Consider the following 27,744-nt stretch of genomic DNA (forward strand, 5'->3'; position numbering starts at 1 on the left):
CCAGTTCGGGGCTCCCCAACTCAAGAGGGACAGGGAACTGCTGGAGAGAATCCAGCACAGGGCCACCAAGGTGATCAGGGGACTGGAACGTCTTTCAAACAAGGAAAGGCTGTGTGAACTGGGGCTGTTTAGTCTGGAGAAGAGGAGATTGAGGGGTGACCATATTAACATTTATAAATATCTAAAGGGTGGATGTCAGGAGGTTGGGGCATCCCTTTTTTCTATAGTAGATAGTAACAGGACAAGGGGTGATTATACCAGAGTACTGCTGTACAATTATGGTAAACGTATGGGCTTTCTCAGTAGGTAGATAGTCCAACAGTAGTTGTGTAATTAGTAATCTTCAGCTACTATATTTTAAAATAAAACTGTATTAATCTTGACAATGAAAACTGACCAGATCTATCTGATTTAATGAACTATTCTATTTTAACTTCTAATGAAAAATGCAGGAACGGGTGGAAAATTGAGACAAATTTACAACATCTGTCGCACTGGTAAAAAGAGTAATGATTTTCCTGTAGTTCCATCTGAAGCTCTAAATGATTTTAGCACCAAGTAGTGAATATCTCTTTCAGAGATGGTAAATATTTAGTCAAGTTATTGATTTCAGTGGTCATACGTGCAAGGACCAAGAGAGCAGCACATCAGTTGCACATCTAGTATTTTTCTAGAGTATAAATGTATTTATTACTGCTCTATTACAAATACAGGGATTTTATCTAACTTATGTAAAATTCTCTTCTACTCTCTGGCTTCAGTTATGGCACAATGTGGAGTGTACCTAAGCATGTTGCTAATTACATAACCAATACTTAAACCTAGATTAGTTGTAGAGGGACTTGGAAAGTTTTGCAGTGATCTCATTGATACTTACCTCTTAGCACTGTCTGCTGCTGGTCCAAACATGTCTTCTTCCTTTCTCTCATACTTTTTTCCTCAACTGCTGTCCAGTTGACGATAGGTGAATCCAAGATACTTAGTACAGTGCTGACAACTGGCAGTATTCTTCTTCCTAACAATTCTCTTCTACCATCATTAAAGAAAAAGAATTTTAATTGGGCTTTATAGTTCCTCCTTCTCTGACTTTTTCAATCGTTGAGTGCTTCAAAGTCACTGTATCCCTGGCTTGGGAATCATAAATGTTAATGGAAGGAGTTGGAAAGTGTTGTAACAGTAATTTGCTCTCAGATGCTCGACTTCATTCAGTGTGAAATGATAAAGATGAGGCAGTTAGTTGTAGTAATGAAAGGATGTGATAGGATGCTGAGCAGAAGAAAACTGTCTTCATGAAAACGTCTTCAATTATTTTGTCAAATACTTGAAGATAGTTCTCTCAGCGAATCCCTGTGTAAAATGAACAAAATAAAGTGACCTTTTCTGGTATGACTGTAGCTGTGTTGATGTTTAAAAGAAATTTCAAGTTCCAAAACCAAGTATAGGATGGGAAGATGTTATGATGTTACTGACAATTTCAAAACCCATTGTTGCAAAGAGATTCATTGGAGTATTGATTAAAAAATGACCAGAGGTCAGGACCTCTCAACGACAGCTTTCTCTAGAGGGTCCAACTCTTCCATACAGCCTTCCCAAATGTGTATCAATTTTTTATGACTTGTACCAGCCATTGCTGGGAAGAATCAAGTCTCTCTGTGGGCTTTTTTATATTTTTATGTCAATATCTCATGTATTATTTGTAAACAACAAAACAGATCATCCAGAACAAAACAAGTCATCATTAATGAATGAAGTCAATTGCTCTCTTATTGATTATACCTATGTTTAAGTTCACTCTGGCAACTACTATTCTGCAGTGGTCTTACTATCTCCTTATTTCCCTAGTAAAGTCACCATCTCTAGTTCTCCATCACTTGTCTTTGACTTTCTGTAGGTTTAATGTAAATGGACTTAAGGATACACATTGTCTAGGATGTGAAGAATACATATTTTATAGATAACTACCCTTTGAGAAAAGAAAAGCAATGAATACAGCTCACTGTTACTTCATGAGTGTAAGCATGATGACAGCTGTGATAAGGACTTAGGGTGAACAACAACTACTCTACCTTGCAATATGTGATCTATGTTTTCAGGATACTTGTTCTGATGGCTTTGTTTTAAAATAATGAGCTTAATGAAGAACATTACAGGTTTTTAGTTGCTGTCAGGTTCCTTGGGCTATATTACTTCTTAAAATAAGCCTCTTTAGGCCAGGCTACTGCTCTAACAAAGCTGTCTGACAAATATATGTCCAGGATCTTAAAGTCTGGGTGGAGTAAATATGCATTTCTGCACACCCCTTTCAAGTAATTTTTTTGGCTATTTTTTATAATTGGTCACTTCCAGAGCATTGGTATTTGAGCAACTGTGTTCTATATTTGTTGTTCTCACTGCAGCAGTAGAGTTCCCGTTTGTCGCTCTGTTTGGACCAGGCTCAGACAGCCGCAGCTCTCTTTAGAGAGAGACTGTACCCTAGGGAGACAAGAGTCGGTGTTCCGTAGTCACATACCTTGGTCTCAAGGCAGGGTATAAGCTGTAGAAGAATTTTCAGCTGTTATTCACCAGATTCAAGAAGTTCAAATACCAAGTTGTGTAATTGCAGCTTTTTTTTTTCCTTGATATTAGGAAACACCAGATTCTGACTTATGATTGGCCTTCTGGGCTTGCTCCAAACGATTCCCTTTCAATGGAAGCAAATTCTTTCTACAAATCTCCAGTACCTAGATTTATCAGAGCTAGAGAAAAATGATAATAATATGCCCATTGCTTCTTTTTTTTCTTTTGAATTCATAGCAATTTTGCAACATATGAAACAAGATAGCATGCAATTCAGAATCCCTAAATAAAATTAACAGAAGGTTTACATTGCAAAATGCCAGGTTAGATACAGCAGTGAAGGACAGACGTTTTATAATCTCAGCTCCATAAGTATACTTCTAGGTCACCTACATAGATGAAAGGTTGTTATCTTGAAAAATGTATCATGTGATTTATTTTGGCTGAAATAAAGTAGAGCAGAGCTGAACAAATTCCTGCAGCCCTAGTTGATCTAGGACAGATGCTGATTTAAGGTAGCAAAGTTACAGTGAGATATTTGTATGGACAGTAGGTTCATCTATGAGTAAAACACAGGGGATTGTGGAGGGTTTCATGACCTGATGCAGAATGATGTCACATCACCGGAGTATGAGTTTGGAATGTACACATCTCCACAGGATCAAAGCAATGTGTCAGAAGTGCTATTAACATAGCAAACACAGATTCTCTAGGAAGAGTATTTTCTCAACCACCATTATATTTTAAAAATCCACTTGCTGCTAAGAACTTCTATTTTAGGCACAAGAAGTTGTGCCATGAGGTTTACTACTGAGGATAGTGATGAGAGGAGTAAATATAGTGCATTGGAAAGATCACAGCTTGAAAACAGTTAGAAAGCTGTGAATTCCTCACACATTCTCCAGTTTTTTTTTGCATTTCTCAAGGGTATAATGTTGAATTTAACAAAACACCACAAAAACATGGCCATGGTGTTATTTTTCTCTTAGCAGATTGAAATTTTTATGGACTAAAAATCAGGACAAGCAGGATAATAACTGCTGAATATAAAGTATATTGGTACCACTGGGCTCTTTTATAATTAAAACATGAAACACATTTAACTTCATAGCACCATTTTGTTACTATATTCTGTTGAGGCCTGGATTGCCAGGGGTTTAAAATAAACAACTACTTACAGAATTGTAGCTTAAGGTACACATGAGCAAAGTTTTGATCATTTTATTTTGGAAGCATTTTAAAAGTTTTATTAGTTTGAGATTTTATCACATCTTTCTTGTGTACATTCCTTTCACTTCAAAACCAGCAGAAAGATTGGTATGTGTGTTATAAATCATGCAAAATATGTAGGGGTTTTTTCTGAACATTAAATAGGGTTCCTTTGTGACTTGTGTAAGTTCCATAGTTTTTGGTTTAGAATTAGAAAAGCAGCTTTTCCTATCTTTGTCTTAATTCAGCATCCTGTCTTAGGCAACAGGAGAGTGTGGACCTGGGGGAAGGGAACAGCCATCCTCCTCCTGTTTAGATTGTCAGCTTCCAGTAACCTGTAACTCAGTGGGTTGGTTTTTTTTAACTAAAGTGATATCTTTGTGCTTCAGAGACTTTAAAGCATCTGGCTGATTCTTCTTGCATTAACTTTTCTGGTTGACTTTCGAACCTACATAAACTCTTCATGTCTACAACTATTTGGGCAGATGGCTGTGGTGTACAAGTGTGTGTGGTTTGAGAGAGGACCTCATCTTCCTTATTTTGGCCTTAACCCTTATAATAGGAAGGATGTTGAATAGTCATTTCATAAGTTCAAATATAATGTGTTGCTTTAGGAAAGGATCTTGGAGGTATGGATGCTATTTCAATGCTCATCCTCATCTGTGTAACTTGAGATTGTTTCCTTTCCTTGTATGTTACTATGCTTGTGCTAAATTTGTTCAGATGTACTTCTCAGTCACTCTGTCATGTAACTCTTTGTCACCTTTTCTTTGTTACTTTTAACAATACATTTCTGATTTTTTTTGTTTTCTATAAAGCATAACAGCTGCTCCTAGAAGTCTTATTGCCTTTGGCTTTTCCACAAGGCAATACCCTTATACTGCACATTTGTTACTTTTACATCTGTTTTATGCTGTTTTTTAAGGTTAATCCTTCAAGGCAATCCCTTAGTTTTGGACTTCGATCATTAATTACATTTTTTCTGTTTGGTCTTCTGCAATACTCTTTCATCTCAATCTCCTCTGGGGCAGGGTGGGAAACAAAGAGATGCATTAACAAGAGCTTCGATCATACCATATACAACAGAGTATCGTCAAGACTTGTGATAGCTTTGAACTAACATTATTCCTGTTTTTTTGTTTCGTGAGGAATATTTATGTTTTGGTTAGATGGTTTACTGAGTAATTCTTCCAGGGAATGATGGAAAACTGAAGTAGAAATAGTGAATATAGGAAATAAATACGTATTTTGGAAGTGATGCATTCTCTCATCAGTCCTAACTTGAAAATTCCAATGATTAATGATCAAATAACATAATCAGGTAGTATAATAATTGTAACTTAACTGAATGCAGCACAAGGATCTTTGGCCCTTTGAAAAGCAATACTGTAGAAAGTGTTGACACAGAGCAGAAATTGGATCTATAACTGCTTTTAAATATGAGTGGGAATGGATTGTCAGCAATTCAAAAGTATCCTTTTGATGTAACTGTAGTGTATATATTTGAAGATGTAGGCAGAATTTAATCATGTTGTGCACCATTAAAGTATGAGATTATAGTGTTGGCTAGCTGAAATGTGATACCAAGAAGAGACAGGTTCAATATAAAGTTAGTATGGAGGATAAATTGGTCCATATTCATCAGTTGGAAGAGTAACTGTTGATCTGTCATGTTGATAGAATGTCTGAGGGCTTTTTTCAGGGCTACCGGTCAAGAAAAATAAACACTTTAAGTAATATTTTACAGAGCAGCCAAGAATAAATATGATGACAAAGAGTGACATAGGTACTTCTGTGTGCAGTACTGTAAGAGAAATCAGGAGGCAATCAGCAGTAGAAATCAATTAAAAAATGCAAAGGCTGGCCAGCTGGTGAAACTGCCAGTTCTAAGGGTTGCTGTGATCAAAAGAGAAGTATATTGGTAGAAATTATTAGGAATTGTGGTGTTGTATGAATCCATATCACTCCCATATCTTGGATACTGTATACAAATCATACAAAAGCTACTGAGAAAGCTTGACAGGCCTATCAAGAATATGGGAAAGGTTTTTGTATGAGGACAGGTCAGCTGATGATTCTTGAGGTACTTCTTACAGACAGGCTTTTGTATGATGGCAGTCTGTGAGATAGTAAATGGTATGGAGAGGGTGAATAGGGGATGGTTATGTGGTTATTCACAATAGAAATAAGAGAGCCAAATATATGAGAGTCAGTGGGATAGCATAACTATTTGCCTTTAGGAGCGTTAGTTTTTATTAGAAAGTAATAAACAGCAATATGAATATGAAAGATTATATATACAGATGTACTGGGGGTAAGTTATCTTTAGATTATGGAATCTTAAGGACTGGAAGGGGCCTTGAAAGATCATCTAGTCCAACTCCCCTGCCAGAGCAGGACCACCTAGAGTAGGTCACACAGGAACTTGTCCAGGTGGGTTTTGAATGTCTCAAGGAGGAGACTCCACAACGCATCTGGGCAGCCCCTTTCAGTGTCCATTTACCCTCACACTGCAGAAATTTTCCCTTGTGTTTCTTTGGAACCTCTTATGTTCCAGGTTGTACCTGTTGCCCCTTGTCCTATCATTGGACATCATTGAGAACAGCCTGGCTCCATCCTCCTGACACCCACCCTTTATAGATTTGTACATTAATAAGGTCACCCCTCAGTCTTCTTTTCTCCAAGCTAAAGAGCCCCAGCTCCCTCAGCCTTTCGTAAGGGAGATGCTTCACTCCCTTCATTTTTGTGGCCCTGTGCTGAACTCTCTCCAGCAGCTCCCTGTCCTTCTTGAACTGAGGGGTCCAGAACTGGACACAATATTCCAGATACATTCTCACAAGGGCAGAGTATAGGGGGAGGAAAACCTCTCTCCACCTACTGCCTACACCCCATCTAATACACCCCAGGATGCCACTGGCCTTCTTGACCATGAGGGCATTTTGCTGGCTCGTACTTTACTTCTCCAAATCTGCATGGCTGTAGAAACAAAGAAGTCTACTTTATAAAACTGGTTTTCCACCAGTTTTATATTTGTATATGAAGGCAATTGTGATGTGGACAGATAGTACACAAATTGCACAAATCTTCTCTTTGTTGGTACTTGTGGCACGCTTGAACCACAACTCTTTCTTTAATGTGGTGATTCACCAGCATGCCAATGCCAGTATCAGCGAAGAACATAAAACACTACTTGCAGAGAAAGATAAAAGGGGGGTGATATTCTTAGGCCCCAGTTTGATCCTTGCCACAGATGGTCGTTTGCTTGTAAAAAGATTGAAGTTCACTGAAAGTACTGATTTGTATTGTCAAACGAGTTAAAGAAAATGCTGTTTTACAAAACATGTGACTAAAGTATTAAGTCTCACAGCAGTAGTAAGAATGCCAAGAAATACAGGAGGGTGAATCAGTAGATGAGTTCCTGAGATCCCCTACAAACTGAATGATTCAGTGCTCTCCCTCACAATATTGTCAAAACCCTAAATTGTTCTGATGTGTAGTTCATAGGGATGGACAACTCGTATTTACTAATATTAATAGTCTAATTCATTCTTATGTTGAAGGGCTCCTAGAATCTTCTTAAATTCAGGCTGTTTTCATGGGCTTAAACAATGACGCTCAGCTTCACATTTTTTATCTTCACCACAAAGGTGTGAACTTATTAAAAGAGATTTTTTTTCACATTGTTGCTATAGATACAAGGAAAGCGGTGATATTAAATAACATTTCTCTATTTTCATTTTGGGGAAAGGTGGAATCAAATAAGGTATTTACAGTCCATTAGCAGTCAAAGAAGATGTTCAGCCATTAACCAATATAAATATTTTTAAGCTTATTGACCCAGAAGCCTTTTTTTCAGAGATTTAAAAGAGCTGATAGAGGAAAATATGGGATGCTTCTTTTTAATAAACCTAGGAATAGCAGGAGAAACAGCAAAGGCTGGGAGAGTGCTGAGTAGCCTCCAGCACTGACAGTGTTTGAAAGGGGCAAATGGGATGACTTTGCAGAATGTTGTGATATTTTGATAGAACGATGGGAGGAAAGATGCTGGATAGAATTTCATTAACTGGTTTATCTAAGGTTTTGATAGTTTCATACTTCTGTAGTATGTGTCAGAGAAGTAAGTAAGGAAGCATGCATGGATGAAAAAGAAATGATTTAATGAGGCAAACCTTGAGTTTGTCCTCAAATTTTAGTGCTTGAGTTTGAGCTAAATTTATTTTGCAAAGAAATTCCTAAGTCTCATTCCTCTAGTTATCTAATTACTTGTATTGCAGGCTAGCACAACGTTGGAGGAGTGTATTCTGAACTAATTGATTTTGTTAATTATAGGTTTGTCTTTATGACTCAGCCAGTCCCATTTCCCTTTCCATTGCTGTGAATTTTCTAAGGGTTTTTTTTAGTAAATGGAAAAGTCGATGTTACTTCTGTGTATGCTTGGAATGCCTCTTCGGGGGTACTCTGGAACTGAGTGTGTTGAATCATGAATGAAGAGAATATTAATCGTTTCTTGGTTTTCTAAGACTAAGAACTCTTCTCTGGTCAGCTTTCTTTCCACTCTAGAAATCACTTTTGGCATGTCTTGTCCAATCAGTGAACTCTAGGAGGGTACTTAAAAAAAGCTACAATTGGGAGAGATTTTTTTCCTTGTGAAAGGTGGAAATATTTTGGCATGTTTTCTCAAAGTATCTTTGAATGGTAGATTTTCAACTGATGTTTTAGTGGGTAGGTCCAATTGAGAGGGGACACTGAATTTGCCAAAACTCATCGCATAATCTGTTCTTTTCACAGTATGAAATTTGTTGTTCTGTTCAAATTTGTTGTTCTCATGTTATTAACATTTTTGTAATCCCTTGTGTCCAGGTTAGAAGTGTACAGTTCTTTACATTTAATTGATATAAATAGACTGCAAAACTAATACCTCACTGGGAACATTTTACACAGTGCGTTCATAAAGTTGCAATGATAAATTTTGTGGCTGTACTGACAAAACTGGGTGACAGAGCACTGGAAAAGGCTGCCCAGGGAGGGTGTAGAGTCTCCTTCTCTGAAGAGCTTCAAGACCCACCTGGACGTGTTCCTATGTGACCTGATGTAGGTAGAGCTGCTTTGGCAGGGGATTGGACAAGGTGATCTCTAAAGGTCCTTACCAATCTCTACCATTCTATGATACTATGAAATGTAGAGAAATACATATGTGGACAAGAGTTGACTGTTAGCCTGCAAAAACGTATTACAGTAAAAGAACAGTTAATCAAAGAGGGCAGGATTGCCTTCACACAGAATCTTTACCCCTTTCTCACCGGTGTAACGGATGCTAGTTTGACAAACCTTAGTTCAAAAAGGTGGTTATATATTTTGTGCATGTCATTATTCAATTTTAGCTTCCAATCCATGTGCTGCTAATGAGGGCAGAGGTCCGTGTTCTCACATGTGCCTGATCAGTCACAACAGAAGTGCTGCCTGTGCCTGTCCACATCTCATGAAACTGTCTTCAGACAAGAGAACATGTTACGGTAAGTTTTGCTCCCAAAGCCTGTCAGTTGCATTGATTTCAGAATTTTCAACTGGACAAATTAAAATGCATAATCTTAGAAACAATCTCTGAAGTGTATTTTCATGATATATTTTGAAGGGACGCTCCTACCTTTTGAGAATTGATGCTGTTCTAATGTATGAGGTGTGTGGAGCTTTGATATTTATTACCAAAGCCATTTTTTTTTTTTCCTCTGGCTTCTGTATGATATGTTAGTGGAACTTATCTCTGCAAAACAGAAAGATTTATACTGTAAAGTGCGTCATCAGAAAATGATGGATCAGGTAAGCTGAATAACAATAAGGTACTTAATGGCTTAAATCTCTACCTGTTCTTGTAAGGTTGTCTTAGTCTCATTTTCAAGGATTAAGAAAATGAAATGAAGAGTAAGTATTAGACATGCAGCCTTATTTTTTTATTAAAAACTACAATAAACATTTTTAAGCTATACAAGCCCTCAAAATGTCAAATAATTGTGTGCATTACCTGTAAAACCTTGCACTACATCACTCTTTTCAGTGTCGATTAATAATGTTTAGGAACTTAATGAAACATATTTTGTTGTATCAAGGATATTGCAGGGGAAAAAAAATTCTCTGTGCTGTTCATTCACAGACATTTGCTCCAATAATTTTGACTTCTTGAGATAAAACAGAGCTCTGCTTTTATTTTTTTGCTGTTATTTGTCAACCTTTGTCATTAGTGGATGTCTGAATTAGAGCAATCAATGTGTTCTTCACCTGTTTGCCTTTCACTGCTCACACATACCTGATGGAATTGCTCCTGAGTTTTCTTGTTTGCAAAACTGTCACAATGGTTTGAGAACCAGCTCTTCTTATCTGTTATAATTGTGGAAATGAAATAGGGTTAGGGGCTTTTTGAGTGAAATTCTTTTAAACACCCTATTTTTTCCCTTAGACATTCACAAGACCATATTGATTTAGTAGTGTAGTAAATTTGTATCCAGCATCCAGAATGAATATATTTTTTCCTGTGATTTTTCTACGTTGGATCATATTTTCTTCCTCAAGTGTCACTAGATTGTAGGTTTTCTGCAGATGTTAAATCACTCATATAAACTTTATTTACAGGTTTTGTAAAGTGTTCTCAAATGAATGACTTGGACTTTTGTTAACAGCGTTGTGAAGAGGATGAGTGAGATGTTTTTCCCTTTTCTCTAACAGAAAGGAAGAAATTTCTTCTTTATGCAAGGCGTTCGGAAATAAGAGGTGTGGACATAGAAAACCCATACTTCAACTTCATCACAGCCTTCACTGTTCCTGACATTGATGATGTGACGGTCATAGATTTCGATGCTGTTGAGGAACGCTTATACTGGACTGATGTGAAAACACAGACCATCAAGCGTGCCTTCATTAATGGGACTGGCTTAGAAACAGTGATTTCAAGAGGTAAATAGCATAACATTGAATTAAAAAGAACTCAGCATAGGTAAAAGTGTGTTATAAGCATACTAAAGTGTAAGTGGGCAAGTTCTTATTAGGTATACCTTTCTCTGGTAATGGATAATTGATCGAAGCGGTAAAAAAAGCACAATTTTGTTTAGGGTTCCAGTTCACTTTATTGATTCATAATTCCTTTTTATTTAAATAAATTGGGATGTAATTGCACTATTGCTTTTATACAAGATTTAAGTGTTGGGTAAATGATGGAAATAAAATCTTCTGGGGAAGGTTCAAGCAGAAAAGCAGAGAAACAACAATATCCTGACATAGCTTTGCATTGAAGCATTTCACGTGCATTTAAATATCTTTTGGCTATCCTGATGACCTAGGAAAGAAATCAGTTCCATCAGTTATTTTTCCTTTCCAGTCTGTGTAGATCTTTTGGCTTTGTCACCATAGATAAAACCTGTGACATGGGAGCTTTGCAATTTTGGTGAGACTGGTGTTACACATTTCCCCGTTATCTTCTTGTAACGTGTTCTGTTCAAACCGATCACCCTCAGACTGCTTGTAGCACTTAAATCAAGAAGAGGAGTCAGGATGTTCTTCTATTTTGTAGTACACCTGCCTGCTTCAAAATAAGAAAACTGTGTGTTTGAAGGGGAAGAGGAGAAGAACAAATAATTCTGCTGCCAGATCAGACCTTTTCTCATTTTGAGAACAAATTTTAAGAAGTGAAAATACTTTGTTAGTTGATTATTTGGGGACTTCAGAAAATTAATTAAAGCACTGCCCCTGGTGTCACTTCAGAATAAAGTTGTTCTGTGTTAAGAATGTTGTGGGAAATCGTTGAACAAATATGGCAATATCCCAGCTTGACTGTGTAGATTGATGAAGTCTTTTATTTTGTGTATCTTTACTTTTTCCCTGCTGTTTCAGAGACAACTTTATTAACAATTTGAGACATTTTTCAGTAGCAGTAACAAGGTTTAGAGTGCCTCTTGGAGCTCTTCTTTACATCATGAGTTGAGGACCCCAAAAGAGAGTTTTTACTGTTGTTTAGATTTTTTTAAGTGGTAATAGAATGAAAACATTCACTATATAAAATATATAGGGGGAAATCCCCACAAAACTTGTCTTGAAACTTAAAGCAGCATGCTATGTACAAGAGTTTGTTTATCATCACTCTTAAATGTTTTTTTTTTAATTATGGTAGTTTCTGTGATGGAATGTTTTGTGTTTTTTGATGCCAGATTAGGTAACATTGGCCTAATTATAAAGTTCAGACACAAAAACATTATGGGGATTACTTACATGTGTACAAGATGTCATTTTCTTACAGTTATGTTTTTATGCTAATACTATGTTTTTTCTAAGAACATAAGACGCTTTATAAACACACACCAGTGGGATTCACGTTGGATCAAGTCTTATGCCAGTGTCTCAAAGATGCCAAAGTTTACTTTAATCTTTTTTTAAGAGTATGAAATATTTGTTTTCTAGTTTCTCAAAGACCCAAAAAGGCATAGAAGCAGTTTTAAATGGTTCAAGGCTATGTATTGTGTGTCCTTTGTTGTGTTCTCTAAAGATGGCAAACTTCCTAATACCAAATCACCATTTGACCTTTGATACGCCAGCCAGTCCACAGCCACATCCATGTTACTTTGTGAATTACAGTAATTCTGTCAGTGGAAGTAACTATATTGAGTTGACAAAGAGACAGTATGCATACTGTGAACTATAATTAAATCATTAAATCACCCTCAGCCAGTTTCCTTGTCTGCAAAGATGCTGGCCAGTCTGAACTCTTGCTCTGCCAAGGCAGAGTGGCTTGTTGGTGTGTAGATTTTGAGTAGTGATTTTGTACACCCAGCATTTAAGGCAGATGTTAATGCATGTTAGTATTTTTTTAATCAATATCTTGCTAAGGTACACTGTCACATGCAAAGACACTTGTTAAGCTACCAAAACTCGTTATATCTTACCCCTTTTTTGCTACCCTGGGTAATACTGTTGTGGGTTAACCCCAGAAGGCAGCTAAGCCCCACACAGCTGCTCTGTCACTCCCCGCGGGAGAATGTGGAAGAGAATCAGAAGAGTAACAGTAAGGACGTTCATGGGTTGAAATAAAGATAGTTCAGAAGGAAAAGCAAAAGCTTTGTGCACAAACAAAGCAAAATAATCATTCACAGCTTGCCATCAACTGACAGATGTCTAACCATTTCCAGGAAAGCAGGGGAGTAAGCTGGAGTCTTCAGACTTTTCAGAAATGAAGCCAAAAATATCTTCAATGAAGTAGCTACCCATCTCCTTGTGTACTATAGAACTATGCTATAGACCACTGGTTTTACATCAGGTGTTCTGCACTGAGCCTTCCTGGTGCCAGTGAAGGAGGGAGGCTTTTAAACTTCAGCATGGTTTGGATTTAGAAACCCACTTCATGTTCCACACATAAAGTGTAACTTGCAACTAAAGAAATGTGAACTTTCCTCTTATGTCATGGGTAGTCTTTGTGGCTTTCAAATATGATTGTGTAACTGTCATCATCTGTCTGATCATTATTTTTGGACAATAGACTTGATGCTAGTTTTAGGAGGATTTCATGAATCTTCATCTTTTATGTTTTTACTCCAAGTGTATCAGAAGAGAAATAATGATTAATAATTCCTGGTAACTAGTATAAACACATCTAAATAGAATATTGCACAGTATTGTTAACAAAAAAAATGTTTTGGTTGGGGTTTTTTTCTGGAAGACTAAAAATAGTCCAGAACTTCAATTGAAAGAACAACTTCTTTCACTTTTTGCAGATATTCAGAGTATCAGAGGTCTTGCAGTAGATTGGATATCACGTAATTTATATTGGATTAGCTCAGAATTTGATGAAACACAAATTAACGTGGCACATTTAGATGGTTCCTTGAAAACTTCAATCATCCACGGAATTGATAAACCCCAGTGTCTTGCAGTTCACCCAGTAAAAGGGTAAGGTACCTGTGGGTTAAATCCATAGATTTCTTTTAATAAATAAACTACAGTGAATCTCAGCAGAAGATTTCTTCAGATTTTAACTTTGCCTGTTTTGTTCCAAATGTTTTAAGTATATGCATGATTCTGTTGATAATTGAACTGAGTACTGTATCCATACCAAAGCTCATTGTTGATTAAATCACGTACTCAGTTGCATATTTTGCCTGCTTCTGAACTTAAAAACAATTTTTGATGATGTTAAGAGGTGTTCACAAAGCAACATTTCAAATACTTTCATTTTCTTCTCCAGTAAGCTCTACTGGACGGATGGTAACACAATTAACATGGCAAACATGGATGGCAGCAACAGTAAAATACTCTTCCAGAATCAAAAAGATCCTGTTGGTAAATACCTTTTTTTCTCCCTTCTTTTTTTCCCTTGATAGTGCTCTATTATGGACAGTACCTTCAAATGCTAATTAGGTATGGCATGATGTTTTTCAGATAAAAAGCTATAAGTTCATCTAAGTGATAAGAAACAGTAATAAAAATAGTCATGAAGATATGAAAACCACTAATCTACACTTGTGTTTAAGATATTTTGGCCCATTCTATTGAAATCTACTGTGGGGGCTTTGTTATTATTAACTTACAGTACACTGTGAGTACACTGAAGGTGTTTAGTGTTATTTACTAGTATTAACTGAAGGTGAAAGAGAACCAATGTATCTTAGATTATGGGTAAAAACCATAGACAGCATGGTTTTAATAAATTACTGATACATCTGAGAGGATGCTTTGGAAATGCAGAACCTTCCTCACCACAATCCCAGCTGCATGATCAAAATAATATGGCTCAACTTCTCACATACAGAAAACAGGAGAAGTTGAAGCATACATTTTATATCATGACAGCCTCAGTTTTTAAGTATTTGAGTTAATACAGTATGTGATAAATTAGGCACTTTATGGGAAAAAAAAAACAAATAGCTGTCTATGTATTATTTATTTTTGCTTCAGGTTTCCTTTTGTGATTTCATTTTTTAGAGTTAAAGTGTTTATGTCAATTACTGTTGCCTTATTAATGGCCTATCAATAGTGATTATACTTGAAAGCAATTATGGGTTTGCATAACTGAATACATAAAGCAAGCAGAAACTAAAGTGACTTAAATAGTTAAAGAATTCAATAAACTTTACATAAGAGCAACACGACATGTCCTGTATTCAAAGAACTTTGCAGAAATCAACTGTTAACTTTTATTGTTGATTTTCTGTCTTTCAACTTGAAGAGATAGTTATCTCTTTATCTGGAGAAGAAACAATTGTAAACCCACTAGTTTCAAGGTGAAACATAAATACATTTAATGATCGTACAACAATATGCAGAAGTAAGGCTGTGTGCAACATTTTGCACTCAATATTCTGTGTTCACAGGTCACAAGGTCCTAACTTTCAGTCCTTGCTTTCTGTCATTGAGTTTGTTCTGAGTAGGAGTAAAGCCACTGAATCAAACGGTAAAATAAGTGCTCTTTTTTTTTTGTCCTTCTTCCCTCTATCAGTACAGTCAAAGGCTGCATGTGCAAGTCCATGTGGGTTTTGTGACATTTTTCTGCACAGACATGTATAGTCTCACTGGTATCAGGTGGCCTGTTGATGCTGTTAAACATTCCTCTGAGCCTTGTAGAAATTATGATTGTGGACGAAGTTTTTTACATCACCACAGAGTTGCAAGGGAGACAATTTGTTTTCTTAATTTAGTGCTGGATTAATTTTTATCACCTTTGAGATCTGATAAGAATTATTTGAAGTAAGTTATATTCCAGATAGAAGATTCTTGCTGCATAATAAACAGACCTATTGCATAATAAGGAGACCATAGAGATTTAATATTTTTCCCTTCTTTGTAGCTGTCTGAAAGCATGCTAAATCATAAAGAGTGTAAAGAGTAGAATATGTATTATGTAAGGAGTGTAGAGAGATATGTATGTAAAGGGAAATAAAGCTTGCATTTCTCTACTGCTGAAAAGCTTTTTAATGGGGAGACATCTTGGCTTGGTTTTATTGTCAGTTAGATGGACATGAAAACAGATTCTGTTGCATATCTGAGGAAAAATGATCAGATACACCATAGATAAGTATTAAATTGCCAATATCAAACTATACAAATATACACCAAATGCCTGCTTTAATAGTTTAAATTATTCTTAATATTAGCATAAGACATTCTCGTGCTAGGAAAAAGAAATCACTGCTGAAGACACAGAGAGCAGCAGTCTTAAAACCTTAATTTAATATTTCATTTCTAACTGAGAAACTGTCTTTCTCCCTAAGTGAAACTCTACTTCATGCAGTGCTAATTCTGAGTGTTTGGGGAGTGAGGTGAATGAGCTAATAACTGAGTTCATGAATGGATTACTGTAAAAGCAAAATGTATGGCTTATTAGAACTGAATATCATGATAGTTAATGGGGTTTTTAGTTTTCTTGAGATGTAATTACAGGTTAGGGAGAATGAGAGAGAGTTTTCCAATCTGTGACATGAAATATGCTGATGGATTTTTTCCTCAGTTTGAGTTCCATGACAAGGAGGACACAATTTCAACGAAAATAATTTAACACCAAGAGTATTTAGCTTGAAGATTTTGGGAACTGATGACCTTAGGATGACAGGATGTGTCTATTATTTGTATCTTTACTAGTACATGCTAGATACGACTTGCTAGTCCATTCTACAGTTCTAAAAGGCTCAAATACTGACACATATAGATCAGTTGAAAAAGGAACAAGTCACTGGACTTCCATTTACCTGCATTCTTAGAGCATAATTGTAGGCTCTGTGAAACAGATCATTTGATCATCGGTATCTTAAACTTATTTTCAGTTAAGCAGTAGTTTGTTAGAAATCTAAAAATACAAGCCATGCATCCATTGGATTGTTTCTAAGGAAAAGGCTGTTGTAGAGTGTTGTAATCTTAATGAGTTTCAAAATAGTTTGGATAAATAAACTTTGAAAACATATTGAATCACTCTCTCAGCTCTATTAAAAGAACTCCATAATTATAGGGGGGGGAAAGTGGGAGATGGTATTTCCATTTGTGGTCTTTTCTGTGTTTTGATTTCTTTGGGGATTTTTTAATATTGTTCAACCCTTTCTTCTAAACAAACTTCAGAGTTTGTTTTGTGCATGATGATAGTGTAGCCCTGTTTGCTGTTTCATTACAGTACAGCTGCTGTTTCGTTGTCTTGGCTGACTCTCTGCTTGAATATCCTTTTGAATATCCCTTGCTGATTATTTCTTTGGAATATATCATAGTCTACAAAAGAAAACTATTGCAGATGGGAACCAAAAATCTTCTTGAGCCTGACTCTTAAAATTTTTGTCTAAAATGTACTTCCTTGTTTAAAAAAAATGATTTCTTAAATATGTGAATGTAGGAGGGAGAGAAAACTAAGCATTTTTAAAACACATTTTCCAATTGAAATGTAATCAGCTTCTTAAGTTACTAAGGTGAGAAATGTGAAGAAATATTCCAAATACTGCTCTATAATCATCTAAGCTGTAATAGCAGTGTCCCGTATTTATTTGATTTAGGTAGTAAGAACGGATCCTGTCTTTAACACTCCTGGAACATGCTGTTTCATTAAGCTCCCACTGCTTTCTAGAGAATATTTCCACATGTTAAAGTTAGAAGAACATCACTTATTTAAACAATAGGTATATAAAAAATACTATCAAGAGTAACTTCCTTGAACTTCAGGGATGCACCAAATTAAAATATCAAACTTGAATTTGTGTTAGTGCAAGCTAAGGTCTCATTACATATACAGCTTTAAGATGAGGACTACTGTGTATGTATTGCTACAATAACAACCTTTGTGATATAGTCTTTGTAATAGTAGCATATTTCTGGAAATTTGAGGAAGGAAATTGGAATCTGCATGTGAAAATAATGATGGCATAAGCTATGGTAATCTTTTAAAAAACTCACAACAGAGAATTATCCAAGACCAATGTTTTACACATGTTCAGATTGACTTTGGCAGATGGGACATGAGGCACAAGCCTGTCACCCATGCTAGAATGTATTATGAGTATCTGTGATGCTCATGACTAGTAAGTCTTCCATTTTCATAAGTGAAAATGGGAACATTCCTGAAAAAAATCTAAACATGTTCTCCCTACTCTAGAAATAGTAGGTTTTCATGTAATAAGTGGAATACCACAACAGGAAAATGCTTTGGGAAGAAAAATGTGGTAGGCTTGTGCAGAAGGAGATAGGAATGTTATTTCTGTCAGTTACTGCTGTGTAATTGGAATACCCATGTGTGGAAACACCAGTTTAATATCTGAAGAAGCAGAAAACCTGACAAGATAACATTGTAATTGCTGTGTAGATTGCACTCACAGCAACCCCATAAATAGATCTGTCTAGGTGAAAACAGTGAGCAGCTGACTGGAGCAGTTACAGAGAATAGCAATGCTATCCATCTCAGAATAAGGAGACTTTTACAAGTGCATGTTGTAACCCACAGCAAGGTTCACCCATATTTCCAGGAAAGGTTCCTGTGCTTGGCCTAAGTACTGCAAGTGCTGCTCTTTTCCAAGGTCTATAGCACTGTCTTTTCACTTTGAGCAATGTGTGTTGTATAAGCATGACAACACATATGTTAAGGGGGATGCTGCAAGATCCATCTCTCCTGGAGGCACTTCTTAATAACTGTATCCTCTCTTGAGCTTGTGCTGTTTCCTTCTGTGGGATAGACTTGCAGAGAGGGGAAAAAAATATCCAAAAAAGCTTAGAAAGGGGACATCTTTTGGCCTACTGTGCCTAAAGTGCATAAAAAAGTAGTGACACAACGGTAGTGCAGCACATGACACTGCTTTCTCCCATCAGGATCTTGAAAACAGATTGTGCCTTCCACAGAGAAGGGGTTTACAGGATTGAAGAAGTGTGCTGTATAATGCCTAAAGTTGACCTGGATACAGTATGCATGTATCCAACTTGTTGCTGGATACCTAACATGAGTTCTGGGAAAAGTGTCGTACCAAAGCAAATTATTATGGCATGTGTTGTTACCATACCAAGACTATTTCACTGTGGAAAATCTCCTGCTGCAATTTCTTAAAGGAATATCGAAGTCTGAAATACTTTATCTCTTATTTCTTAGCTCTTACTTCCAGATAATTAAATGCTTTCTTCATCTATGAGGTTTTTATTGATTATTTAATGAATTTATTGATAATTAGTATTAGGTTTTGGTATTTCAGCATTCTAAGCAGAGGTCTGTGCACACAGGGAGAGAAGTGACTGCTTATAGTTCTGAATCACAAAAAGCAGTTTGTTTTCCAAGTCTTTATCCGTAATTTTTAGAGTATAAATGATGGCTTTTGGTTTGCATGTAGTAGTAGTTAATAACCTCGCTTAGGACCTCCGTTCATTCAAGTAATTGTTCGTTGCCAGATAATACTCTTTCATCAGTCAGTCACTGATTGATTTCTGTGGAAATAAAAGGCAGAAATCTTTTTAAAAGCATGGAGTTTTCACTATAAATGGCCAAGTTTGCTTTGTTTTCTTTTTTCTTAAAGTTCAAGTGAATTAATAACTATAAAATACAATTGTGCTTATATATGTATTTCTTAAATACACTCACTGTGTGAACAGCTTAACACTAAATGTATATTATCTATGCAAGCTACAGTTAAAGTTGTATACATTAATTACAGGTTTATCAATAGATTATGGGGAGAACAAACTCTACTGGATCAGTTCAGGAAATGGAACCATAAATAGATGCAACTTGGATGGTGGTAATCTTGAAGTAATAGAATCAATGAAAGAAGATTTGACAAAAGCCACAGCTTTAACCATTATGGGTAAGTCCAATGGAATTAGCTCAGTTTTTAAAGGATTGGAAACTATTTAGTAAGGAAATGTCAAAAGATTGGAGAGGCTATTATTGCTTTTATGTAAATAATACATACAGTACATTCATTAGTGTGACCATTTTGTTTGTGAAATGAGGGGGGTTTTATATGCCATTGAACACACAGTTCATGTTTCTAAAGACATTTATGAATATAATAATATAAGATAACCTGGCTTATATTGTGGTCACTTGTAAAGCATGTTGAGATATGTTATGCTCTTTATTATAGAGAATTATCTATGACTTGTTTCTTCTGCTGCTCACTGCTTTCTTCTTCACAATAGCCCTAGTTTGTTGAACTGGCTTGTGCTTTGTGAAGACTTCTTTGGGTTGTTTTTTTTAATAAAGAACTTTAAGTAATGTGCATATAGATGCTGTACTTGTGAAAGTTATGCCAAATGAACCCCTAAGACTTTATGCATATGGTGTAAATTAAGTCATATGTTGAAGTAGTCACTGCTAAAATAGTTTTATTATACACATATTTTGCCAGTATTTAACTCGAAATGCTGTCAAAATCTCTTGGAAAGGGGTTGGTTTTATAAATGCATTCATAAACAAAAGCAATTTTTGTGTCAGAAGGACTCATGAATGTTAATATAGACAAATTGTCTTTCGTTGATTTGATTGTGCCTATAAGTAGAATGAGTAGATGACCTTTACAGAGCTATTGGAAGTATTTAATATGAGATATTGTAAAGACTATTTGTTCGTACTGTCACCAAGATGTCTGTGGTATCAAGGCTTCGTCTGTGATTCACAGAAGCTGCAATACTGATGATACATCTGGGACACAGAGTACAGAGATTATAGCTATCATTTGAAGAGTGTTTCATGCTTGTTGGCATGAAAGTAGTCGGGTTGTTGTGGACATGCAAGAATTTGCTGCATAGTTTTTAAACATGCTAACATTGAATATTCCTAATTTGAGATCTTTTGTTTTTGTGGATGATGACAATTCTTCCCACTCAGAATTGGTAAACAAAACCTAAATGTGTTTGGGTTTTTCTGTTTGTTTTGCTTTTAGAGATTTGTTTTTGTTTTGGAGCTGTAGTTGTGATAAACTGCATTATGACCTTGCAGTATGGCTGTGTATATAAATCTGTTGGAGGAAAGTGCAGACAAATAGTTTTATAAACAATGCTGTATGTGCTGATTTGAAAAACAGGAAAAGTTTCCATATTCACTCCTCCTGTATGTTTTTATATTGTGGAACACAGTTCTGCAATATAAAGCCACCTTTTTTCCTGCAGTGCTGGTGGCTTTACACCAGCTTCTTGCAATCAGGCTTTTGTGCATGTAAACCCAATGCTGTGCAAAGAAAGATAAGAGACTTACAATTGGTAGATTATCATAATAATATATAAATAAAGAAGAAAGAAGAATTTTTACTGATGTGAAACTTCACATGCTAGTGTGTGACTATATAGGACTCCCGTTGATCTGTTTGCCTACAAGTTTAACAGGAAGTTTTAACAGGTGAACCATAGTAATTATGTGTACTGCATCATTTTTGGTCCATGTCATAAATTTTCTTGACTGCTTTTATCTAGAAAAACCTGTAAACACATAAAAAACAACATGAGCCAAAATGTTTCTTCTCTGTGTATACAATAAGCTAACTGTTTTACCATTTGAATTTGTTAGTGACTAAAAACAGTTAAAATGTCTGTGTCCAAGCTCTCCTTTATGACATTTAGGTTCCACCCAATGCTATAGAGTCCTGTAAGGTTCTGCTGCCTCTTGCACTTTTCTGTCTTTTGCATTTAATGTTTCCCCAGGAAAAAGCAGCATTTCAGACAAGTAATATTTTTTTGTTTATTTTAAGTATATGATCCTATCATATTGTGGAGTTGTGTATCCACTGAGACAGAAAGGAGAGATGGAGCAGGGTATATTGACACCTCTTTAGTACAGCAGTCTCACCAGGTCATACATTGGTCAGTTGTTGGTCATCAGAATGTTTATCCGAGTTAAAACAAGGCAAGAGTGAGGAAAATGTTGGTGGATTGAGGGACAGGGTAATGTGATCTGAGAGCACCTAGTTGGAATACCCCAATTCCTCCCTGAGGAGGAAAGGATTGTCAGAAAAACTGCTAAATTTCTAATACATGTGCTAGATAGCAGTTATCTAGCACCTCAGTCCTTCTTGCTCCTGGAGATTTAGTTAGCTGTTTGTGAAGCATCTTTCCCAGCTATCAGAGTCTCCTTGTCAGAAAGCACAAGCTCCCAGAGACACACAAGAAAAATCCAGTAGCCTGCATGCAGGACATGAAGAAAATGCTTGTGTTAAGGCTTGAGTTAAAAATATCCTATTCAGTACCTGATTTTAGCAGTTGTCCTGGTAGCTGGTGTCTGAGTGTGATCAAATGATAAAGATGTGTTTGGCATTCTGCATGAAATCTCATATCTTACCTTCCAAGTTACTTAATGGAAATGATTTCTTGCCTATAACTGAAACTGGTGGGAGAATTTGTGGTGAGAATTACATGTATTTATGGATTGGTGATCAGAGTCATTATACTACAAGACTTGAGTACAAAGGAATTTGTATTTCCAAACTGGCGTACTCTGTCTTGAATGATACATGACTCTGAGTCATAAACTGAGCATTGCTAGCAAAGTATTGATTAGTTACTGGAAGTTTGTAGCTGAGAAGAAAAAGCTACTGAGGGTTTCTGTCAGCAGTTTTGGTGGAGGTATTTGATTGGAATTTGTATTAGGACCTCAATTCAGTTAACACAAAATTCATCTCACTTCACTACGAAAGAGGAATAAGATGTAGATTGTATAGACTGTATAATAAGGATCTAGTTTGCTATGCATTGGTGATTTTTATATAATACTTGTGGTAGAAACCTCAAGGGAAATATTCCACTATGCTAAGTAGTAACTTTTCTCATAGTTGTTGTATACTGATATGAAAGAGTAACTTCATGTGTTGAATGATTCTATGTATGAGTGCTATTTCTGTTTAAATTCATGTAAAAAATATTCAGTCAGTAAAACAAAATCATACACATATAATAGCTTTGCAATGGGAGTGCAGATAAGAGAGCAATGTCTTCTGAACACAAGCTGTATGTAGCACAGCTGTCAAAGTGTATTATCAAATGATCAAAATAGACCATAGCAATTACAGTATTTCATTTTAGATGGAAAATGTTGGTTCAGATTACCAGAATATATTGTCAGCCATTTACTTTCATCATGTGGTTAAATTATACATTGTTTATTTGATTTTTTGATTTGTCCTAAGTTCAGTTTCAAAAGTAACACCAGAATGTATTTCCAGTACCCCAAATGGTGGGAGCTTTGACTTTGCTGGATGTGATTGCAAAGTAAAAGGGGCCGCTTAGATCAGGAAACTTCAAATACATACACCTTAATTTTCCAAGTCATCAGTCTTCTAATTGCTATAACACCATTCATTACATTAGTATTAATATATGAAATATATCTAGGCAATTTGCCCAGTTCTAAGTACAGTACATAGTTGTCTTCCATAAATACTCAAACCACCATTAATGAAAACTAATGGTCCATCAAAATTTGCATTCAGAGTACTGCTTCAAATCTCCAAAGGACTGTCTACAATACTAGTGGAGGAATTTTTGGCATTCGAAATTGCTGTTTCCCAATATGTTGCTGCACTCAATGCTAATTACCCAACAAAATGGATAAATAGTACAATTTTAATGTATATTGTAACCCAGTTTCAGCAACAAGATGGTAATTAGTGATCAAACAACCCTTGTTAGCATAATCAAGCCAAGAAATTATTTTAACTTCAGTTTGATATTTAAGTTTCAAATAGTTTTTCTTCCCTAGTTTATGAAAGTGAGTTGTCTTTTATACTAAAGTCAAGTGGTTCTGTAAAATCATCTACTGTCTTTTAAAATTCATATAAAAACCAATTAATTAATCCTGATATTACTGAGAGAATACATTAATAAAGCAGAGAAAAATAGTCCAAAAGCCCTGCTTGGAGTTGTGGTCAAAAACTACAGCGTAACACGTTGATTGAGGTTTTCTTGGTGTTAGATTGTGTTGTGGTGTATATTGGCCACCCAGCAGTTTCTGAACAATTAAAACCTGTGTTATTTAGGTCTTGGGGCATAACTGGCCAGCTGTGACCAATTCAAGGGTTTCGGCAAGTATTCCTAAGACACTCCTAAGAGACTCTCTTGAATCCTACAGACCTCAAGATGACTGTTCTTCAGAACTTGTGGTTTGGAGGGGATTGTTTTGTTTGGTTTTGTGCTTGGATTTGGGGGTTCTTTGTTTGTTTTGGGTTTCCAGTATACCTGAAATGTCAGGATTTGCATGAGCTTTCTCATTTAAATCCTCACACTGTATTCATACCTTTCTAAAACTTCTAGTGCACCATATAAAGCCTCCAGGTAAAAGAAGAATAAATACTAGTCAAGTAAGATTTTGTAAGTTAGATTTTAAAGTAAAACTATGTTAACAAGGATAGAAGAGGAAGATAAATAATTTTGAAGTGTGTTTTGAGTATTTACTTGTGATTTGTCCTTTTTAATAGTATGAGGGATGTAGGAGATCACTAAGATTCTATATTCACAGTCAAAGTACTTCAAGGACTAGTAACAAGTTTATGCTGAAACCATATGGTTTCTGTTTCTTCTGTCATGAATGGAGAATTATGATCTGAGATGTATGACACCATAGATGGAAATTGTCTAGATAACAGTTAACTGTATGTGAAAGCAGCAGTAGTCTCAGTATGCAAAAGATGTACATGGTGAAACATTCAGCTGGTGATGTAGAAATACTTTGTCTCTCTACTAATACCAAAAGGGAGAAATCAATTTGTGTTGTAGATAATTATTGGTTATTTAACTTCCTGATAAAGCATGTGCTATGCCTTCATCCCTTGGTAAATGATTATTCAGAGATGGTGGTTTGGTGTATTTCCTTTCCCTAAAGAGACAGGCAAGTCAGCACATTGCAGATTTAGGAGGCTGTCAAAACCAGAGCCAAGCGTGAGGTTTTGCACCAAATACTAAAGAAATGCCTGAAAGAGTTTGATCACCTGTTTTGGTGATGGTGAAAACCACCAAAACAGTGCCTATTTTGCTTCCTTCCAGTATGGGTTTGGATATGTAAACAGTTAAGTTCTACTATGCTGTGCACAAGAGATCATTACCAAAAGTACTTAATGGTCTGTTCTGATTCATGGTTAAATAGAGGATTTGCAGATTGAAATAATTTCCTCACATACAGCCATTCCATTCAAAAAGTTAGCCTAAACCTTTAAGATAGATAATTAATTATTGTGGGTCATAATCTCACAGGGAAAAAGAAAAGAAAGTAGAATTTCCCATTATTTCACTTTTTGATTATGTCACACAGTCACTTTTACATTCTTTGCTTGCATCTGCCTCGTTCTGTAATTTCACACTATCAAAATTGAGCACAGGAATTCCTAATTCTAAAGATCATCTGATAAAAGGATCATCAGATGCAGGCTACTACTAACAGGTTGGTAATTAACAGATTGATATTACAGGATGATCTTTTCACTCAGTCAATTCTAACACCTTTGCATGCATGTGATGATAGATTTCCTTTTAAATTTTAAACCCTGGAGAGTTCCATTTCTGTCTCTGAGTTTTCATATCCAGAATATTTTCATTCTGCAGATTGTTGTCTCATCATATACCTGTGAAGACTGCTCAGTGAATGTGTCTTTTCCTTGCTATTTTCAGATTTTTTTTGTCTTTTGTGGAGTAACTTTTTACAGTTCCTGCAATGGAAATTATATTTGAGATCTGAAATTTCCATGGTGAAGCACTCTGGATCTATAAATTCCTTGTTTAAATATTCAAACTGCAGCATAGGCAATAATTCTTTAACTGAAAAGAAAATAAACTAAAATTGAACTTAATGCACAGTATTTGTTGGAAAGGCAGTATTGCTGAAATTTAAAATGGTTTTCAGTCTAGGGTTTTTACTTTTGGTTCATCTACACTAATAATTTTTTCCTATCTTAAATGAAAATCTTGACATTCAGTGAGATCTCAGCTGGCTTGAGAGTTGGGTGGAGAGCAATCTCATGAGGTTCAACAAGGACAAGTGCAGAGTCCTGCATCTGGGAAGGAACAACTCCATGTACCAGTACAGGCTGGGAGTGACCTGGTGGAGAGCAGCTCTGCAGAGAGAGACCTGGGAGTGCTGGTTGACAATAAGCTGACCATGAGCCAGCAATGTGCCCTCGTGGCCAAGAAGGCCAATGGCATCCTGGGATGCATCAAGAAGAGTGTGGCCAGCAGGTCAAGGGAGGTTCTGCTCCCCCTCTACTGTGCCCTGGATGCAGATTTGATCTGGAGTTCTGTGTTCAGTTCTGGGCTCCTCAGCTCAAGAGGGACAGGGAATTGCTGGAGAGAGTCCAGCACAGGGACACCAAGATGATTGGGGACTGGAACATCTTCCTTATGAGGAAAGGCTGCAGGGGGGCTGTTTAGTCTGGAGAAGAGGAGATTGAGGGGAGATCTTATTAACATTTACAAATATCTAAATGGTGGATGTCAGGAGATAGGGACATCACTTTTTTTCTATTGTATCTAGTAAAAAGGGGTAATGAGATGAAGCTGGAACACAGAAACTTCCATTTAGACGTAAGGAAAACTATTCTACTCTTGAGGTGAGGGAGCCTTGGCACAGACTGCTCAGAGGGGTTGTGGAGGCAGTTTTTGCAGTGAAATTGGAACTGGTGAAGATTGTTTTTGTCTCCTGAATCCTAATAACATTGTACCTTCAGCTTCTCTCTATAACCTCTCCAGAATGCCCGCAGTGCAATACACCACGTCTTTCATCCTAAGAACTCACCTCACTTCCTCTCTTGCTGTTCTGCACAACAGAGATCTCTACTGCAAGCACTCATAGAGCCTATTTCCATTCACAGTTCCTCAAATGGCCATCACAAACCCCCATTTTCTTCAAGTTTTCTTTAAATTTCCCGTTTATTTTCTCTCCACTCCATTCCCTGTCTTCCCTGTGTCAAAACAGAGCACAGGCAGTTGTCACTCTGGAGCTACACATGAAGTATATACTGCATGGCCATCTGGCTGCCAGCAAACTGAAGGGACTCAAGCAGTCAATCATTCCATTGTTTTGCAGTATACTGAGGCTCAGTCAGAGAAGATTTTGTATGAGATGTCTTTTGAGTGCGTTCTTGGTGTCAATTCAAAAGGAAATCTGTGTGTTGACAAAGGTTGTGTTAGTTCTGTGTGCTTTTATGATTTTAAGTAGTTCAAAGCTAGCAGAAGCATCTCATGCCTTTACAGGGCAAAGCAGAATACAGGATGATGTTGTTCCTGCTACACTTAATATCAATAGCTGGCCAAGCTTTACATTGGATTTGTTTGCCTACAGCTAGAAACATCAGGAAGTTCTTCACTAAAATAATGCTTTTATGCAATGTCTGAAGGATGACATTGAGGGTTAGCATTGGCTAAGTGTTTTCTGTATGTTCGGTATGCTCTGTGTTTCAGTCTCACCCAGACAGGAAAGGACTGATTTGCTTTGCTTCCAGCCACCATTGAGACTGATGAATAATGGGAACAAGCTGGCTGAAATTAATTATGATAAAAATGAAAAGATTATGTTATAAGGGAAACAGCTGAAGGACTTGGCATTGGTTAGGTAAGGAGCTCTTCACTGTGAACATTCAGTCACTATGAGTTAGCTGGGTTCTTGATTTGGAAGCAGGTTTAAGTTCTCAAGTGTTTAGTCTGTTCAAATTAGACAATAAGCATCACTACTACGTTTATGATTCTTTTGGATCTGACAAGGTGTCAGGAGGTAGGGCCATCCCTTTTTTTCCGTTGTAGTCTAGCTACAGGACAAGGGGTAATGGGATGAAGCTGGAACATGAAAAGTTCCACTTAAACATAAGAAGAAACTATTTCACTGTTCAGGTGAGGGAGCAGTGGCACAGGCTGCCCAGAGGGGTTGTGGAGGCTCTTTCCTTGGAGGTCAAGACCCACCTGGACATGTTCCTATGTGACCTGATCTAGGTGGGTTGGATGAGGTGATCTCTAAAGGTCCCTTCCAATCCCTACCATTCTGTGATTCTACGATGTTCATAAATACACTTCTGCAGTTTTAGTGCATTC

At 36.5% G+C, this 27,744-nt stretch overlaps 1 protein-coding gene across 1 annotated transcript in view; it reads left to right on the forward strand.

The window, feature by feature from the left end:
- Positions 1–27,744, forward strand: part of LRP1B (LDL receptor related protein 1B) — a 556,160-nt gene that overhangs the window by 343,015 nt on the left and 185,401 nt on the right. Inside the window, exons 29-33 of the mRNA XM_062005148.1 lie at positions 9,147–9,278; positions 10,483–10,710; positions 13,515–13,689; positions 13,985–14,079; positions 19,401–19,550. Coding sequence (XP_061861132.1) covers positions 9,147–9,278; positions 10,483–10,710; positions 13,515–13,689; positions 13,985–14,079; positions 19,401–19,550 — 780 coding nt within the window. The remainder of the gene's footprint in view (positions 1–9,146; positions 9,279–10,482; positions 10,711–13,514; positions 13,690–13,984; positions 14,080–19,400; positions 19,551–27,744) is intronic.

This window comes from Colius striatus, chromosome 11 (assembly GCF_028858725.1).
Source record: "Colius striatus isolate bColStr4 chromosome 11, bColStr4.1.hap1, whole genome shotgun sequence".
NCBI classification, from domain to species: Eukaryota; Metazoa; Chordata; class Aves; order Coliiformes; family Coliidae; genus Colius; species Colius striatus.